General features: G+C 40.9%; 1 protein-coding gene across 3 annotated transcripts in view; it reads right to left on the minus strand.

Annotated features, from left to right (window-relative positions):
- Positions 1 to 18,022, minus strand: part of PRKN (parkin RBR E3 ubiquitin protein ligase) — a 610,775-nt gene that overhangs the window by 18,159 nt on the left and 574,594 nt on the right. For 2 of the 3 annotated variants that reach the window (XM_083605872.1, XM_083605873.1), the window contains one exon: positions 1,912 to 1,998. The exons of the other annotated variant lie outside the window; for it this stretch is intronic. In XM_083605872.1, the coding sequence (XP_083461998.1) occupies positions 1,912 to 1,998 (87 nt within the window). The remainder of the gene's footprint in view (positions 1 to 1,911; positions 1,999 to 18,022) is intronic. 3 annotated transcript variants of the gene reach the window in all.

The following is an 18,022-nucleotide window of genomic DNA, read 5'->3' on the forward strand; positions in this document are numbered from 1 at the left end:
TTTAGCCGCATAGGGTGAACAACAGGCCTCAGAACTACTATGAATTTTAAAGATAATGATCAGCTTATGATATTCAGCCCAAAGAAGCCATCCTGTTTGAAAATTCTCACAGTACTTGGAGAAACAATTTATGCTGTTAAATTAAGTTCCCCTTTTTAGTTCCAACCACAAAAGTGTCCTTAGTAGCGAATTAAATGCAAGTTTGTTGGCAAGGAAAAGCTGACAAACTTTTCAGAGATGTGTGTTAACTAAATACAATCCCAAAAGGCCTTTCAAAGAGGCCACATCTGTGCTAACCAATGACACTGTTCTGTAAGTTTCTAGAGGAAGAAAGCAAGGCAATTTTTAAAAAAAGCAATAAAATCAATAGTATGGCCAATTCAGCAACTATGTTGAGTGCAGAAACATAGACATAATCCATAACACCTTTTTAGGTCCCAAATATCTGAAAGACCTCCTCTCTTCCTGCAGACAGTCTTAGATGTTAAGATGTTAAGAGAAAACCCCCTTGGTTCTTCCAGTGCACTCTGATGTTTGAAGAGGTGATGGCCCAGGAGAAAGGGTAGCCCCTAAGTCGTGGAATTCCTTTCCCATAGAGGTGCATCTGGCATCTTCTTTATGTAGTCTTCTTTGTATGCTGAAATCACACCTCTTTACTCCGGCCTTTGACACCCAAGATACATATTTTAGGACCCATCCCATTCTCTTGATGATAATCTCTTTTAATTGTTTTTAATATCATAATTTTAAATTGTTGAGACCTGTCCCAGGACCTCATGATGAAGGGCAGGTAAGACATCTAATCTAAAAGTTATTTCTCAAACTTCTAGAACTCAGATCTCCTTCTAAACTATCCCTTGAACCCCACTGGGCAGGGCTGGCTCCATGTCTGTATCCCCAGGTCAGGAAGGCTGATGCTTGAGAGAGAAGTTTGTTTCAGCAATGAAGTAGCTCTGACTGAGAGCTTATACATGAACCAGCGGCTTCACTCCTTTCTAGCTCTCAGCCAGGCCCTGATCCAAGCAGGTGCTTCTATGAGCTCCCCCACACAACTATTCTCTCAGGAAGCTAGCCAGGTACTTCGATGACAGTTTTGAAGTTCCTGCCTGGTTGACCATCTGTCTCTGCTCATGTGGTCCTGGGGGAGATGATCTCCTCATCTGAGGAGATTCTAGGTTTGAAGTCCGGACAGGGCTGGACTCTCACACACCCCAAATATGCAGAGGCCCTTGGCATACTGTACTTTCTGGTGGGAAGAATCCTGTGCCCCACCACCTCTAGCTCCCCTGGTGGCAGTGGTAATGACAACAGGCAGCAGGAAGAAACAGCATTCCAGTAGGTAACAAGCACCTGGGTCTACAGACTGCCATTTTAACTTCCTTGACATAGTGCAAGGGCATTAACAGAAATTAAAATGGCGGTTCCCAGGCCCAGTCACTTTTAAAGGCAGAGAGCTGGGTAGGTGTCTATCGTAAACTCTGCTGTGGTGCTGCAACCCTGTCTAAGAATACTGCATGATGATGCTGAGCCTGTCATTGGCAGCCATCTCTTTGGCAAGTGAACGTACAGAATCCTTGCACATCACCTCATCTGCACTGCTCACTCCTCTATATATAGACATCTGTGGAATGGGGCACTTACTCAGGCAATAAAAGGTGGAGAAGAGCAGGGCTTCTCAGACTTTCCCAGCCAGGGAAGGAGACACATGGAGAGAGGGGCAGTTACCATAATGTTCCCCTGCATTTCTGTGTCTCTCATGATAAGCAAAGCAATTTTGGTGGTTGCAACTCTTAGCCACCAAAAAAACGTTTTTCGCTGTGTCTACACCACGACCTGACCCCTCTCTGGAAATTCATGACCTGATGTCCCTGCTTGAGCTGGAGCTAATTTTCTGTGGAATGTGCTATGTACCTCTTGGGCTGTGGCTCCTTGAATTTCGAAGAGTGTGTGGCATTCTCCTTCATGGTATTCTTCCTTACATTCACAGCAGAACACAAACTGGAAAAAGAAGCCAGAAGACATGAGCAAACATCAGAGATAGAGCCATGACAGCACCATCATTGAGGGTTGTACACCAGCTGATCTATCGTCTTTCTCATCCCATTAAATTCTCATCAGCTCTTCTAATCATGCATCTTATTACACAGCCTGCTCATTAACACAATCCCATTTATTTGTATAATTTTCTGCTAGGAAATAAGATAACTTCAGAAATTGCAGATATCCTTTACAGACTAGCGACCACAATGAAATACATTTATTTTAGGACAGTGATTTGGAAACTCAGTACCAGGGGCTAAATGTGGCCCCCGAAGCCTCTCAATGTGGCCCTCAGGACTCCCCAGTTGGCAGACCCTCCTGAGCCACTTACCAGCCCTGCGTTGCAATTTTCTTGGATGTTTTTTGTTGGGATGGGTTGTAACCTTGAACTCTGATAATTCAGGATGGAGGATACAAAGGGGTATGTGAATGTTAAGAAACCAGCCTATTGTAAAAAGGTAAAATTCATATTAATTGTTCTGCTTACTTTTGCCTCTGGCATGTGGCCTCTGGAAAGTTGCCCAGACATAACGTGGCCCCTTGAGCTGAAAAAGCTTCAGCATCCTTACTTTAGGATCCTTTTTGGGAAGTTGGCAAGGCAGAACTATGCTCTAGTTTCTGCTCTTCTGTGGTTTCAAGCAAGGAGTATTCAGAAGCAGACCATAGGCAGACCATAGTCATCATGGCTACAAGCCACTGATAGCCTTTACTTCCATGAATTTGTCTAATTCTCTTTCAAAGCCATCCAAGTAAGTGGCCATCACTGCCTCCTTTCATTACTATCTAAAAATTATTCCTATGTATCATGTAATGAAGAAAGCTTGCCTTGACATGTGCCACTGATCTTTGAACTATCATTTCCCAATTAATTTCACTGTCCTTGTTGGCAAGAGGAAAAGTCAATAATGTAAAATGGTATTTTTCATCCTATTCTGGAGTTACATAATCTTGACCCACCTTCAGAGAACTGAAGGATTTCTCAACTGTTAGCTACACTGACAAGCCAAGCTGATAAACCACTCTTGATTTCTCGATACTGTACAGAGCTGGCTCTCACAAATAATGAATAGACATATCGGCAGCACTTGACACTAAAATGTTTATCTGCCTCATGTCTCATCTTTGCAGTTCCATTTTGCACTCTGTCACGCTTCTGTTGTCACTTTAAGTACCATAGGAAATCACAATTCATTGCAGCACTGCAGAAATGAAGCTTATGCAAAATGAAACAGAACAACAGGCTGACTCCACTCTAAAGCACTCTTTGCAAGGGAAGACTGAAGGATTGAGGACCAAAGCACCAAAAGAATGCACTCTGCTGTGTCAGTTTTTGCTGTCTTGAGAACTGGGATACAGCTAGTACATTTCCTGGAAAAACTGAAAGCTCTTTAACCTCAATGGACAGGATGAAGAGAAGAAACAAAACACTCCCCCCAGCTAGCTAAGGAGAAGGGTTGACGTCTTATGGGTTTTAGAGCTCTAAAAAGAGCATGCTGGGAAGACATGTTGAAACAAGCCATCATTCAAGCAGGGTTCTGATGAGCAGTAAGTTTCTCCAGAAAACTAGGGTAGCCTACATAGTGCCCTGCAGATGGCACTACAACTTCCATCAGCCCTAGCCAGCATGGCTGGTGGTCAGGGTGATGAGAATGAAAGGTTAGCAGGAGCCCAAGACAACTTCATTCCCATTTTATTGCTTGTCCTTAGAGCTACCAGCTGCATCCACCCAACAGTGGCTTTGGTAAGAATGGAGCAATTTGTCCCATGGCCCTCCATCCAGTGTGTTTTGAGGACATGTTCTGAACCTGAATCAAGGGAAGCTCTTTCAAACTTGGTCTCTTTGGTCTGCTGGATTTCATTAAACACCTTCACTGGACAACAATGGCTCTCCTCATGCCTAGCCCTACCTTCACCATCCCTGTGGCTTAGGCTCCTGCAACTTCTCCATCTCAGTCCGCAAAACTCCCTTCTCGGCTGGCCATGTACTGATTTAGCAGGTGGAAGGAGTGAACGGGGCACTGTTGAAAGCCTGCACAATGTTCTTTGCACACAAGCTAGTTTTAGGCATGGCTTGCCTGGCATCTATGTTGTTTTTCTAGATTATTAATGGAAGTGTTTTTAATAACTGTTTTATTCATATCTATTTCTTATGCTGTGAAACTGCTCTGAGGGCCATATGGTTGGAGAACAAATATATAAATAAATTACGTACTTCCTATGCTCACTGCCAGACACTATGTAGATTGACATGATCATGTTTTTCAGGGGTTGACAGTGATTATTATGCAGTCGTCTGATCCAATGATGGTTCTGCTATGAGTTGCCTATCTAACGTGCCAACCATTTGGGGGTAAATGGGCAATAGCTATTGATGGAAGTGATCACCATCTATCTATAGAATTAATGGCTTCTTAAAAAGCCCAAGTGTGGACTGGAACATGTTTTTTTACTGTAGACAGTGTGTGTGTTTTCTTGCAGAGTTTCTTATCTGTTATCGATTCCAGAAGAGCAGCTGGTTTAGTCTACAGCAACAAAAAGACAAAAGTGCTGTGGCCCAAGTAGTTAATGAGTCAGTCTCTAAGGTGCCGCGACTTCATTTGTCTTTTTAGCACTAATAAAATGGAGGTAAAATTGAAAGACTCAACATAGTTAATCCAGGTGGCACCAGGCCTTGCTGAATCTCTTCTCATTCAGCTTACAACTAATCAAAACATGACTTCTAAGCATTGCCTTGGCTCATTACCCTGACTACGTCACCCACTTTCTTTGCTTTCCAGCTTCAGTGCTTTCCCATTTTCTGCAACAGCAAACACCCACCTCCTCCCTTTTGCTTTCTTGGTCCCTCATAGCGCCTTCCTCCACCTCACCTATGCTCTCCCTTAATGTGACTCAGCCAATAAGGCTGCTCTTTCATTGCCCCTCTGTCAGTACATTTACAGGCAAACTCCTTTAATTGCATGTCTTAATGTGTATGAAAAGGGGTCAGTGTCTTAATACATCACGTCTTCAATGCTCCATGGTTTGATATGCTCGAAAGCATCTTGTTCATTTACAATATTTAGAAGCTGCCCTAGGACAAAAAGTGTGGCTAAGAACCAATAATGATAAAACAACAATAACAACAGCAAACAGTGATGTACATACAACTCAATCTTATATAGGAATTATGTATTTCCTCTAGTCTGCAAAGTTGTTGGCATTGGCACATCCTTTCACGTAAAAGTCTCTGGCCAAACAAAATGTTTATTACCAGGAGATGTTGTTGCTCAGCAACTTTGGCCGCTCCCCCTTAAAAAAAAGCTCATTAACTGTGGTTGCTTCCCCTAATTTTTATTTTTATTTTTAAATTTGGGTGGGTGCTCAGCAAGTTCCACCACCTCTTTTTCTAGGGAAAAAAGCCCTTTAACACTGCGTTAAAGAGAAGAGCTTGGAACATCTGGATTATTTTCAGTCCTTAATTTCCAACTGCAGTATTCTTTTATGCTTTAAAAAGGTTTTAGAGGCAGACGTCTACAAATATTTTCAGCTACTCTAAACTGTAAGTTGCTTACTTGTTGTGGACACTATGTGAATGAATAAATAAAGCAACTCAGCAACCTGAGAACTTTTCAGCACATTGAGGTTGCAATTCTAGGCGCACTTACATGGAAGTAGATCCCATTAAACCTGTGTATAACATTGCATTGTACATAGCTCTTTAACAATTGATATACAAAGGTATCCAGTTTAATTTCAAATTACCTTGGGGTCCCTCAAAATGAAAGAGCTGAAATGGTATATAAGACTTTTGAGAACTTTTTTTTTCATGCCCTGAGGACCAGCAGCAGTCACGTAGGTGTGGCCTTGTGAAGTAAGTAGGATAGCCATGTTCCCTACCTCACAGAGGACACTCATCTGTTTTGGCCCACAACTTTGCCCCTAACAAAGCTGAGAGTACACCTTGGTTGGTTGGTTGGTTGGTTGGTTTCTTGCTTGCGTGGGTGGAGGTGACAGCAGGGTGTGTGAGAGTGTGTCTAGAAACTAGCCTACTACACAAAGGCAACGTTTATATTCATTGCCCCACCCACTCCCCCCCTGGTCCTACCTACCACGAGCATGTGACACCCCCCCTCCAAGAAGGTAGCTCAGAAGGGAATGCTGCTCCCAGGCTGAAAGAGGTTCCCCACCTCTTATTTTGTGTCCTATTTCTCAGTTGGTAGAGCATGAGACTCTTTATCTCAGGAACGTGGGTTCAAGCCCCACACTGAGCAAAATATTCCTGCACTGAAGGGGGTCGGACTAGATGATCCTCATGGTGCCTTCCAGCTCCACAAGTCTATGATTCTATTCTAACAGTGGCCAGCCAGATCTGGGAAGCCCAAGGGCTGCATCTTAAGCCCCCCTTCACAGCTGTTTGCCTCCCACCCAGCAGCTGGTGTTCAGAGGCAACTTGACATTTTCATTAAGCTATCGTGGCTAACAAGAAGAAGATCGGAAGAGGAGTTCCATGGGACTACTTACAAATGACCATAAGTAATGCAAATGCTAATTTTCATCCCAAAGGGCTGGGGGAGTTCCATGGGACTGGGACTTAATAATGAAAAAATCTGTGCTGCTAACCGGCCTCTCTTTCCTTTAACGGATGCTTGTTTCTCTGATAACCAATGCTGTGCTGCAACAGGGGAGTGCTTAATGCATTTGTGTCGGGGAAGGCCTATTTATTCTGACAAACTTATCAACCTCCAGGGTGTTCTTCCACCATGGAACTGATTTTACATCTCATCCATTATCTAATAAGATGTGAAAACAGTTCACCATCTCACCCAGAGATCAGGCTTATTTCCACTGAAGGCAATGGGATGAGATCATTGTCCACAGAGTTCCTTTCAGCATATGAAAGAACATTGGAAGAAGCTTCAAACAGGACCAGCATACAAAACACACACAGAGAGAGTTCAAGTACAGCAAGCCTGCAGGGAAGATGCCAGTGAATATTTTCGTAAGGCAACCCACCGTACAAATGTATTATTTGAAAGGAGGCCTGTACAATGTTGTGACCCACAATACTGAACACTGCCACTCACTTGTGCACAGTGGTTTGCCCTGACAGGGACAGCAAAAAGCGGGAAAATTTGTGGCCACACAGCTGTGTTGTAAGCTGTTATATGAGAAAGTGGTATAGAAATACTTAAACAATTTGCGGAGTTCTGCTTTAAAAAGAGAGTGGATAACAGTGCAATTCATTGGTTAAGCTGATATCAGGAGTAATTGGCTTAAGTTAAGCCAATGTCAGTTACTCTTGACATTAGCTTAACTTAAACCAGTGTAAATTGAGCTGGCTTTTTATATTTAGGATTGTTCTGCTAGTTGAGCTTTGAAACACTGTCTCCATATTGGGAACGCCCACCATCCACTTTATCCCAACACTGGGAATTGCAACAGAACTTGGATTTCTGTGGAATAAGGTTATCTAATAATAAATATAAGAATTACCTTACCAGGTGATTTGCAAATGGGTTTGGAAACCATTTACTACTAGAAACATTTACAAGAAGGTGGCACAAAGGTGTTCAAAACAAGGTTAAAGAAAATCACATGAATAAATGAAGTTTATAAAAACCTCCAAAATCTGAAAAGTATACCAGAGCAGGAACACATTGCATAACTTGGAAGAGGTAGAAGAGACAGGGATTTTTGCACTGCAGTTGTAATTAAAGCAGGGTTTCTGTAGCCTTCTTCAAAGGAGCATGTTTGTAAAGAACAGCCCTGCCTAGACTGGTAGCGGCACAACAGCAGGAGTTTGGCAGGATGGTGGTGGGAAAGCAAGGAGTGGATTGTGTGTAGAGGGGAACAGAATGCATTTGCTCTGTTGTGGTTTCCTGGCACTGGAGGTGGCATCATGGTTACACCTTCTGAGAAAGGAGTTGGGGCTCTAATCTGCGTGGAAGGTGTGTCATCAAACGATACGCCTGGCTATCTATTTCTAAGTGGGTTAGTGGTGGTTGCTATAATTGCTCAGTGGTGAGGGGAAAGCATGCTGCCTATGCACAGAGGCGCCTTCTTTAGCATTACTTAATTGATATTTTTGTTTAAAAATTCTAACCATGAATATACCAACAGATCTAACTTTGACTAGTTCATTTATTGCTGGGCCTCAAAGTCACAAAATGGGAGCAATGCCACATAACTTGTTTATGCTTAATTATGAAATGCTGAGCTATTTTTTAAAAAATGCAAATCCATTACCATCTTTACTGTATTTCAGTAAGACTACTGAAGGGTAGTTTTACAATGGGGAACATTCTCGTCTTCACCACTGCTGCAATTCAGAATTAATTTCCTTGAGAAAGGGACAAAAGTTCATTTATTAATTTGCTTATGTTATTCTGTAAAGTGCCACATATATTGATGGCATATACACCCATACATATATCTAGTTAATTACAATCTGTTGCTTGTCAGCATTTACAGGGTTATTCCAATAAAGCATGGACTCAGTCCTGACTGGGTATTTACAATAAAGGGAAGCTGCAAGGAGTCCACAATTAATCTTTGTTATTACGTTAACTATATATGAGAGCTGTTAGACAACTCAGTTATATTTCCTTTTCATTTGTGCCACTTTGATTACCAAAGATGTAATACTTCCACAGGAGGACACATGCTATATACTGGAATTGTTTTTAATATACATGGAATTGTCTTTAATAGTTTTTGCATGTAGAATTCTTTTTAATTGTTTTAAGTGTTGATGTTTCTACTTTGAGATCGTTTATGGGAAGTGATTCATGAATGGAATAAAATTAGTTAATATATAAATACACCCAGCCTAAAATGAGTGATTCTTTTTTCCAGAAGATGGCAGTAGTGGTACGTGAATCAATGTTTATGGGAAAGCTCAGCCAAGCTGAGGGAAAGTCATGCTGAACAGCCAGGACTCAGTCCAGGGTTACTAAAAGCTGATACACGCAAAACTGGTCCTGACAAGCCCATCTCATAAAGAGAAATGGTATTCAGATGTACCGGAACATATGAAAAGCAGGAAAGGCTGCCTCCTATTTCAAGGACACAGAGTCTTCTTAAGAAGGCTGAATGCGACAACAACTTTTTCAAAATGGGTATCCAGAGATTAAGATGCTAAGAATTAAATCACCATAAATTCAGATGCTATGGCATTTCTCTCTTCCCTACCCTCTTCACCCACAACCTATCTCAGAGCAAGGGAAGAAAGCAATGGGAAAAGAACATTTCCAAAGCAGGAATAAACACATCACTTTTGCCATTTTCTTTATGGCAGCTTGAGCTGTCACTACAACCCAAGTTGTGGCTTGCATTGCTGCCTCTGAAAAGCGTTCTCCAGTGGTGCTGTCAGGGCAAGACTCTGAGGCTGGATCCAGACACATCAAAAAAGCGTTTCAGTTAAACACGTAAATGTAAACAAGGAAAACAGGTAGAGAAAAACGGGGCTCCACAGCGCCATCTGGTGGTACAATGTTATATTGTGTATACAACGCATATAAATCGCTTTTTCTTTACCAATCTAGCTGAGCCAAGAGACAGACATCCAGAGACACACTTAGCAGAACAAGCAGGAAGGCCCTTAAACATAGCAAGGCTGGCTTACAACATTTTGAAGTAAATTAAGTCATATACATTATCATCTAAAGAGCCAGTTATCATAAAACTACCAAGTCCAGAGTCTAACATTATCTAATTGTACCGCTGGTGCACTCTCCTTACTAAAAAGGAGACGTAGCTACTTGGATAGGCAGCTGGAGGGCAGAGCGCGAAGGAAGAGCTATGAGTGGAGGGAGGGAGCCTCTTCCCATCCTTTGGACCCCTTGGGAAACTCAACAAACCTGCTGGACCTTGACCTGGGTGTGGAGGGGGCAACTAGATGGGACACAGCTGAGGGCGGCCTGAGGAAGTACCATCCACTTTGGGAGTCCATAGTGAGGGTGATATCCACTTTGCCAGGAACTATTCTTGTTGTGAGGCTTTTATGGGTGAGCTGAGAGTTTGTCTGGACCCTGGGTAAGATCCCAGAGGCTGAGAGGGAGGGTGTGTCAGAATGAAAATGTATATGTGTGCGCGTACACACACACACACACACACACACACACACACACACACACAGAGTGCTTTTTTCTAAAAAAAAAAATGTTAAGAGGTACTCTCATTTTCCTACTCATATTGAAATACTGCCCCTCAATGAGGCCAAACTTAGATTCACAAAATGTTTAGGGGTATGCGTCCCCCCAGAAAACAGCACTGTGTATATGTACCGTATGTGTGTAACTGTAATTTTGTAATATTTTGTTTAAGTTGTTTGCTGTTGCTTCAATTTTCTGTACACTGCTTACAGATATTTTTAATAAATTAAGCATATAGAAATTAAATCATCATTGCCATCATCACTGGCAAAGAATGTATAGGGAAGACTCTGAGGAGAAGTGGAAGAGAAGAGCTGCCTTGTCCAACTGGGATGGTCACTGCCAGTAGTGATTTTATGCTCCAGCATTTCAATAGCAGGGATGGCCCATCTATTAGACAAAGTATTTTTTTAAAAAAATAATTTTTATTAACTGGCCAATCACATCAAATTAAATCACATCACATAATTCCAAATTACAAAGCCAAATTTTTAAATTTTGTTGGGGGAACCCATACTTCAAGATCCAAAGGGGGATTCAAATCATCTTCTTATCACTGCGTTAATGTCCAATCAGTCCCATTCCACATCATATCTTGTTCATATAATTTCTATTTTTCCTTTACGATCTCTTCTGTTAGTCTCCTTAAGCCGATAAGCAAGATAATAATCCTGTGTGGATTTCCCGTTTCTCCACTAAGTCCAGATGGTTTCCATATATCTCCTTTGTAGATAGCATCGCTCTTTCCATCATGAATTTGGCATTTGTCGCTCTTAAGTCCCACCGAGGAGTTGATCCACGATATGTAAACAACTCTATTTCTCTCTTTCTCCTCCCAGACCCAAGAGCTCAAACAATGCCTCCAAAAATGGCGATGGCATTTTTAACTGCGTCATTCCAAAACTCTTAGCTTTCCAGCTTCATCTTGAAACATTGCTTTGGTTCGAAAGTTTATCTCCACACAGCCTTAAATCCACAGCTTAAGTCCTTAGTTTCTGACTCATTAGGGGAGGGGATTCTTGTTAAATCACATAAGAAAAAGGAAGGCAGGTTTTTCCCCCCTCCCCCCTCAGTCATTTGTCATACCATATCTTGACGTATTTTATTCTTGTCTTGTTATCAGAGATCTCTTCTGTCAGCAGTCTTTATCCCCCTTTTTCCTTGAAGCATGTGCAATTTATCTCGTCCAAATTGTTTCTTTTGAAGATGCTTGCAACTAGCAGCGCGAATCAGGGACGGCGTCCAGGAGTGCCGGAATCCCACAGGAGGGCTTTGTGCCTAGTGCCCCCACCCCCACAAATTCGGGGGTGGTATAGGGCACAGCAGGCAAGGGCCGTCCCCCCCCCACAATCCTGGGGGGGGTTAAGGAGGCTAATTACCCCCATCATAGCCTCCAAATTTTCTCGTGTGGGTCGGAGAGATGTTATTGTCAGCCATCTTCCGATGTGCCACCTAGTGGCCCCCTCATCTATTAGACAAAGTAAAGCCATTTGCTTCAGGTGGCAGATATGACTCCCCCCCCACTGCACGGCTGCAGCTGCGGGTGAGAGTACAGTTGCGGTGACAGGGATGGCAGAGGCATAAGTGTGATAGTGGGGATCTGGATCTGCAGGGGATGTGTGTCACCTTTTGGTCTGATCCTATGCACCTGGAAAAGTCAAAGACTCCTGCAAAAATAGACTTCAGAGTTCAGAATTCACATTCAAGGCCTTTGCTTCCTTCACTGATCTCTCATAGAGGCCTTTTTCTCATCATCTCTATTGCACGTTTTTTGTTGAGATAGGCCACTTCTTTATTATTGGTGTTGCAACAACAGAAACACTTCTTTTCAACACAGTTTCCATAACTAACAGAAGGGCAGGAGGGGAAAGAGCTGATTATGCCCATAGAGAATATGTTTATGATTCCGCCCCCCCCCCCCAAACTATGATTTAGGAGATTTGCAGCCTAGTCCCAATCATATTCCATGGGACTTAGTTTTGGAGACTCGATAAGTATTCTTAGGATTTAAGGCTTAGTGTAAATTCCAGTTTCACTCATCTAATTATCTCCACGTGAATCATTAATATGTGTGTCCAGCTCAATCCTTCTGTGGTTTGTTGTTCTGAAGTTTGAGTTCTTATTTATCTGGCTCACATACAGCCAGATATTTCACCATCTCCCCAGTTTCAGGCTTCCCTGCACAGCTCAGAGGCCCATTGAGCTGATAAACACCATGATTACATTTCTGCAGTAAAATAATTATTTTCGGAACTCAAATGATTCTGGCCATAATAAATCAACATCTATTGTCAATACAAACTGCTTCCCTAGCAAGAAGCCAATCCTCAAAAATCTATCAAAACTTATTGTAAGAGCTTGCTGTTTTCCTGCCTTTATTCTGGATTTCTAGAAATTCCTACCAGTCACCCAGCTCTACAGGGGCATCTCTGTATATTGTCTTTTCATTCAGCACAGCAGTCTATATATTCTCCATCAACGGCTCACAGTCACAAACAGATGACAAGCCATTGGACCAGATATAGGAGGCCATTTCCTCATTCCCTTGTGCCTGGCAAGGACACTTCTCCACAGTCTGCTCATGTCTTGGTACATCATCTCTCTCTGTGCCTGTTTCCAGACTCTTGCCACTGAAGGCAGGCAGAAAGTTCATCCCAGACAACTAATGAAATGTGGTGCTTCACCTCCAGCAGATGGTAAAAACAGAATATTGTGTGAATGAGTACATCTTAAACTTACCATCATTTAATTAGTTTCCAAGTTAAGGTATCAGGTCAGTTTTAGGAAACCTCTTCATGACCACATACCACAGTAAATACAGTGTTTACCTCCAAACAGATTGCAGATCAGGAAGCTGATTCTACACAAATTATTATTATGATGGCATTGGTTTCCTACTAGTAGGTCAATCAATGTCCACTATTAGGTTGTTGCTAACAGCAGCACAACCACTGTACACATATATGGTTATAAAAAAAAAATAGTTCCCCAATGTATATTTGGGCTTATGATAGGCTAGGGCTGCCAAATGTCTGGAAATTCCTGGACATATCTGGGCCTTTGTCCGGATTTTCACTTTTTTGAAAAATGGCAACCCTGTGATAGGCCTTCAGTCGAAAAGGTTGAATACTGGTGTTTCAAGGCATCAGTGTGGCTGATTCTGAAATTCCTTTCCTGTGGTTTGAATGCAGTGTACCTATGGATGGTGCAGGAATGGCACACACAAAGTCCATGCTACCTGGGGAACCCAGTGAGAAATGGACATAAATTTCCCTAGGGCTCTCTTCAGTCCCAGCCTTTGGGAATGGATTTTTGGTGACAATCATAATGCTACTGAGATGTGCAATGAAAAATGATCTATGTTACTGGAACACACATGCATGTTTTAAAGCGTCATCATAAAACTGGAGTCTATCCATTTATTTAATTGTGCAGAGTGGCAAAAAGCCAAGTTTGATAATTAGATCTTGTTCTGATTATGTCCCATTACTTCTTAGATACAGCCTATGCTGGCCAGGCCTCCAGGTGATGGGCGTTATCAGAACTTCATTGATGGACCCAAAAAATACTTTCAAAATGAATGTACACACTTTCTACCACAAGGTTAGCTGCTGAATTAACATTAAATGTTAGTAGTTCACACTGAAAATGGGAATAAAAGCACATAGCTGTGGGCTGCCCTTGCAGAAGCATTGTTGCTATTTGTTTGGGAGAGATTACCTGGCATATCTCATCATGTACACTTACAGCACTGTGCGTAAATTAAACAATAACAAGCTGAAACATAATCCAGAGTCTATCATCATAAACTCCTGAACGTGTATACGAGTAGATAATTAATCAAGAAGGAAAGAGGGGGGAGGATATAAGAAGCTTAGGCTCTTCCTAGTTTTATTTAGATAAAAAACAGCTGGAGGAAGCTGTTGGTCTGCATTGAATCCCTGCTACACGCACCGAAATACCTGTGTTCACATTGATTGTACTTAGCAATTACCCCATACTCTTTGCATAATGGAGCAGGAAAAGTGTAAAGCAAAGGGCAACTGATAAAGTGTTTTGCCCAATGCATGATGTGCTTGCAAAAAATGATAAGCCAACTTTTAAAGTTTGGGTTTTTACTAAAAAAAAACCTACTAAAAAAACTTATTTCTTCTTTAAACACTTTAAAAATTGAAAACATATTCTTCAATAGGTTTCTATTGTTATTCCAAAGGCAACCTAGAATTTGCGAAGGACAAGTTGTCCTTACGATTAGCATGAATGAGCCAAAGTTAAGCAAATTAAAACACCATTCCTTTCAAATGAAGAACTTTTGCATAGGCTTACCTCCCTTCACTAAAACCAATAGGATTAAATAATTATTCATTTTGACTGGATCATGCTAAAAAAAAAAAGTGGTTTAGAGATTGTAAAGCTTTTCACAATCCTGACTATAGCTTTAATCCATCAATCATGAACCACCAGAGTTGGGATCTTCAAGCGAAGATCTGAAGAAAGTTCCTGTACTTAGAAACTTCCCCTTGATAGGGACCCTGATAAGAACCCTAACACAAATTGCGCTCTAAGTACTGAAGGAGGTTGTATTTTAACCACTGGAGATGGAGGGCTTAAAAAAATAAACCAAAACCCAAAGAGCTCTGCTCTTCTAATTGATAAATATTTGAGTTGTGTTTTTTTTTTAACTGTGGTACATTTCATCACTGCTGTTTTGATTTTAACTGGCATTGTGAGCTGCCCTGGGGTAGTGTATGAACGCCATAATAAAATAAAATATCTGTGTTCTCTACTATAAGGCGTGACTGCAAAAATTTCCTTTTTCTACACCACTACTTGAGGTACAGGAACCTTGTCCATGGTAGTATCTGAAGATTTAAACTTTAGCCATGCATCAGAATGGCTGATGTAAAAAAGTTATGCTAAGAGCAGGCACACTGAAAGTAATAGACTTAAGGCCAACGATTTCAAAACAGCTACTCTGAGTATGATATGACATTGCCTAATATATTTCAAATATCAGTTTGATTAAAAATGTCATGTTAAGAAACCCTTTTGCATACTGGGGTGGATGCAGATTAAGTTACTAACACTGGTCCTATTGAAATCAATGTAAAAAGTAGCCGTGACCACAATTTTAAAGTCCCATTGATTTCACTAGGAACTAAGTGAGTCTAGAGTCAACTCATTTTCACCAAAATTATTCAAGATGGTATGAATAAATGTACCATGGGAATTGGTGAGGTCTTTGCCCTTAGATAATAAATAATAAAAGTTGTGTTGTTCAAAATACCATTCTGGATAGAAATCCTTCCAATGTGGCTTACAGTAAAACATAAAACAATAATTAAACATTATTTTCCTATAACATAATTCATAGCATTATCTCTATGGCACTCATGAAGAAGTTCTTAAAAGGGTCAACTAATAAACTTGTTATCCCAGAGTTATACCTTCCCACAAAAATACCTTAGTCTCTTCCATAGCAATGACTATATAGAGACTTAGTCATGCTTAGAGCAATCACAAGTAAAACCAGTTGAAGTTTAGTCATGTCTAACTTAAATCTCATTGATTTCAGTGGGTCTTCTCTAAGAATGACTAAGGTTGCAATCCATTTGAATTCAACAGGATTGCACTATACATCTGGATCCAGCCCTGTAATCTCATTGAATGACCCATCATTCCACAATCTCTGGTCTACATTGCAAGAATATATATCTCTTGACTCCTGGTAGACAGAGTCAAAGCTGCAGATGTAGGTGTCAATTCAAAAGTACCTAAGCGCATACCTGAAAGCACATGAGCTACTCTACCGGTGATATTAAACTTTACCAGAATAAGGAAGATTAATTTCAAGCAGGGTGTATTGGAGTCAGCTGCCAAGACAACAAGTAAATTGCCTGAAGGAGACTGTTGCAAAGCCTACAATTAAGGATTGACTAACAGCCAAATTCTGTGCAAAGTTTGGTGCACTTAAGACCTTTAATTTCAATGGGTTTAGGCATGCCTAACTCTGAACAATATTGGAATGCAAATGATCTGCAAGTCCATGTAAATCTCAAGCTTCCACATTTACCTCTTCCTTGAGGGGAATTTTCACCAGCCTGTTAAAGAGTTATATAACTGAATGTTACTATTTAATATTGGATTGTCTCCTTAGGAAGACAGAAGCTGCTCTCTCTATGCTTTTAGAAACAAGCACTATACCTTCCCATACATCTTTTCCATTATGTGCATCTGATTATCTGAAGGATATGCATCTTTGCACTCTGAACTCTAGACAATAAGAAAAGCCAAAAGCATTTTTAAGTACCATTCTTTTGAGAACCTGACAGAAAGCCGGTCCATCAAACCTGGATGCAAGAAGACTTGACAAGGCATGTGTTATTCTAAGATAAAACATGCCTTGTGGGCGTTGTGAACTATGAGGTGAAGCCAAATGCCTTCAGTGACCTGCAAGTGTTATCTTATAGTAACACACACATGCCTAGCGGAGCCATACCAAATGAGAAAATAGCCTCAAACTTTCAAAAATTAAATGACTTTTATTAATCAGCTAAACAAAAGGAATAAGGGGCATAATAATTACATGGCCAGGAAAGAGCAAATAGCTCGTGAAATGCTTCATTCAAGGATTATTGAAGAGGATAATAGGGAGGTCACAGGTGAGCAGAATGAAATGTCAGGTGTGTTTTTCATGCTATCCTAGCATAAAAATTCTCCCCAAAGGTCCATCATTAAATCATAAGAGAAATGGCAAGATGGATAGATTAGAATAAATTTTAATTTGTCCATTTAAATGTTCTTTTACCGAATCAAATTATATTCTCTCTCTCTCTCTCTCTCTCTCTCTCTCTCTCTCACACACACACACACACACACACTCTCACACACACACACACATTCATTCACACTTTAGTTTTGCCAGGTTTCATTCTTGAAGGACCCAAGCTAAGGCTACAGTGATTTTATTCATTCATTCATTCATTCAATTTATTAGATCTGTATTCCATGTAACTCATTATTTGTTCCTCTTCTGACAGCAATCTCAAGGTGGATTCAAATTTTACGTTATGAAGGACTGCAGATGATGTAAGACTTGGGTAACATTCTGAATCTCTGCTAATAACGTCCTAAGCACAGACACATACATCTCCACTGATGGTGAAATTTATGTCCCCAAGATGTCTTAGTAAAACACAGATCTTAACATGAGTGAGCTTTATGGTGGTGTTCACCTTTTTGATCATGTAATATGGCAACATATTGAGGGTGGAGGAACTAATTTACTCCAAGGAAAACCAAATAATTTTTTGCCCTTTCAACAATTAATGTTTTTCTGGCTCTTGGCTGCGTTGGTTTGTCTGTTATTCTTTTTCAAAAGCAAGTGAAGTCCACAATACGGATGACTGCATTTCCAGTGTACTGTGACTAGTGCCTTATATAATAATAACATCACTTCCAAAGCTTTGGTTCTCATTGTTTACCCTACCAATGCAATCTAACATCTGATTTGCTTTCAGCATCGCAGCTGTATTTTAATCCAAGTGCTTTAGGGAGTTTTCTACAAACAAATCCCAAATCTCTCTCCCATTTAATAATCCCTATTCCACTCTGGCAAATACCACCCCCCCTCCATGTGTGCTGATTAGTGAGGTATCTGGGTGCAAATAATGGTTTATTCTGTTTCAGTCTCTTCATCGTTTCTACTGATTCATTTGCAACCATGCCACAGGCCATTGTCTACAGCATCACAATTCCTTACAAGTGACTGAATTATGATGTCACAAACAACTGTGGTATCTCCGAGACATGCAGTCCTGAAGGAAAGAATAAAAGAACGCAAAAAATGA

This window comes from Podarcis filfolensis (assembly GCF_964270895.1).
Source record: "Podarcis filfolensis genome assembly, chromosome: 3".
NCBI classification, from domain to species: Eukaryota; Metazoa; Chordata; class Lepidosauria; order Squamata; family Lacertidae; genus Podarcis; species Podarcis filfolensis.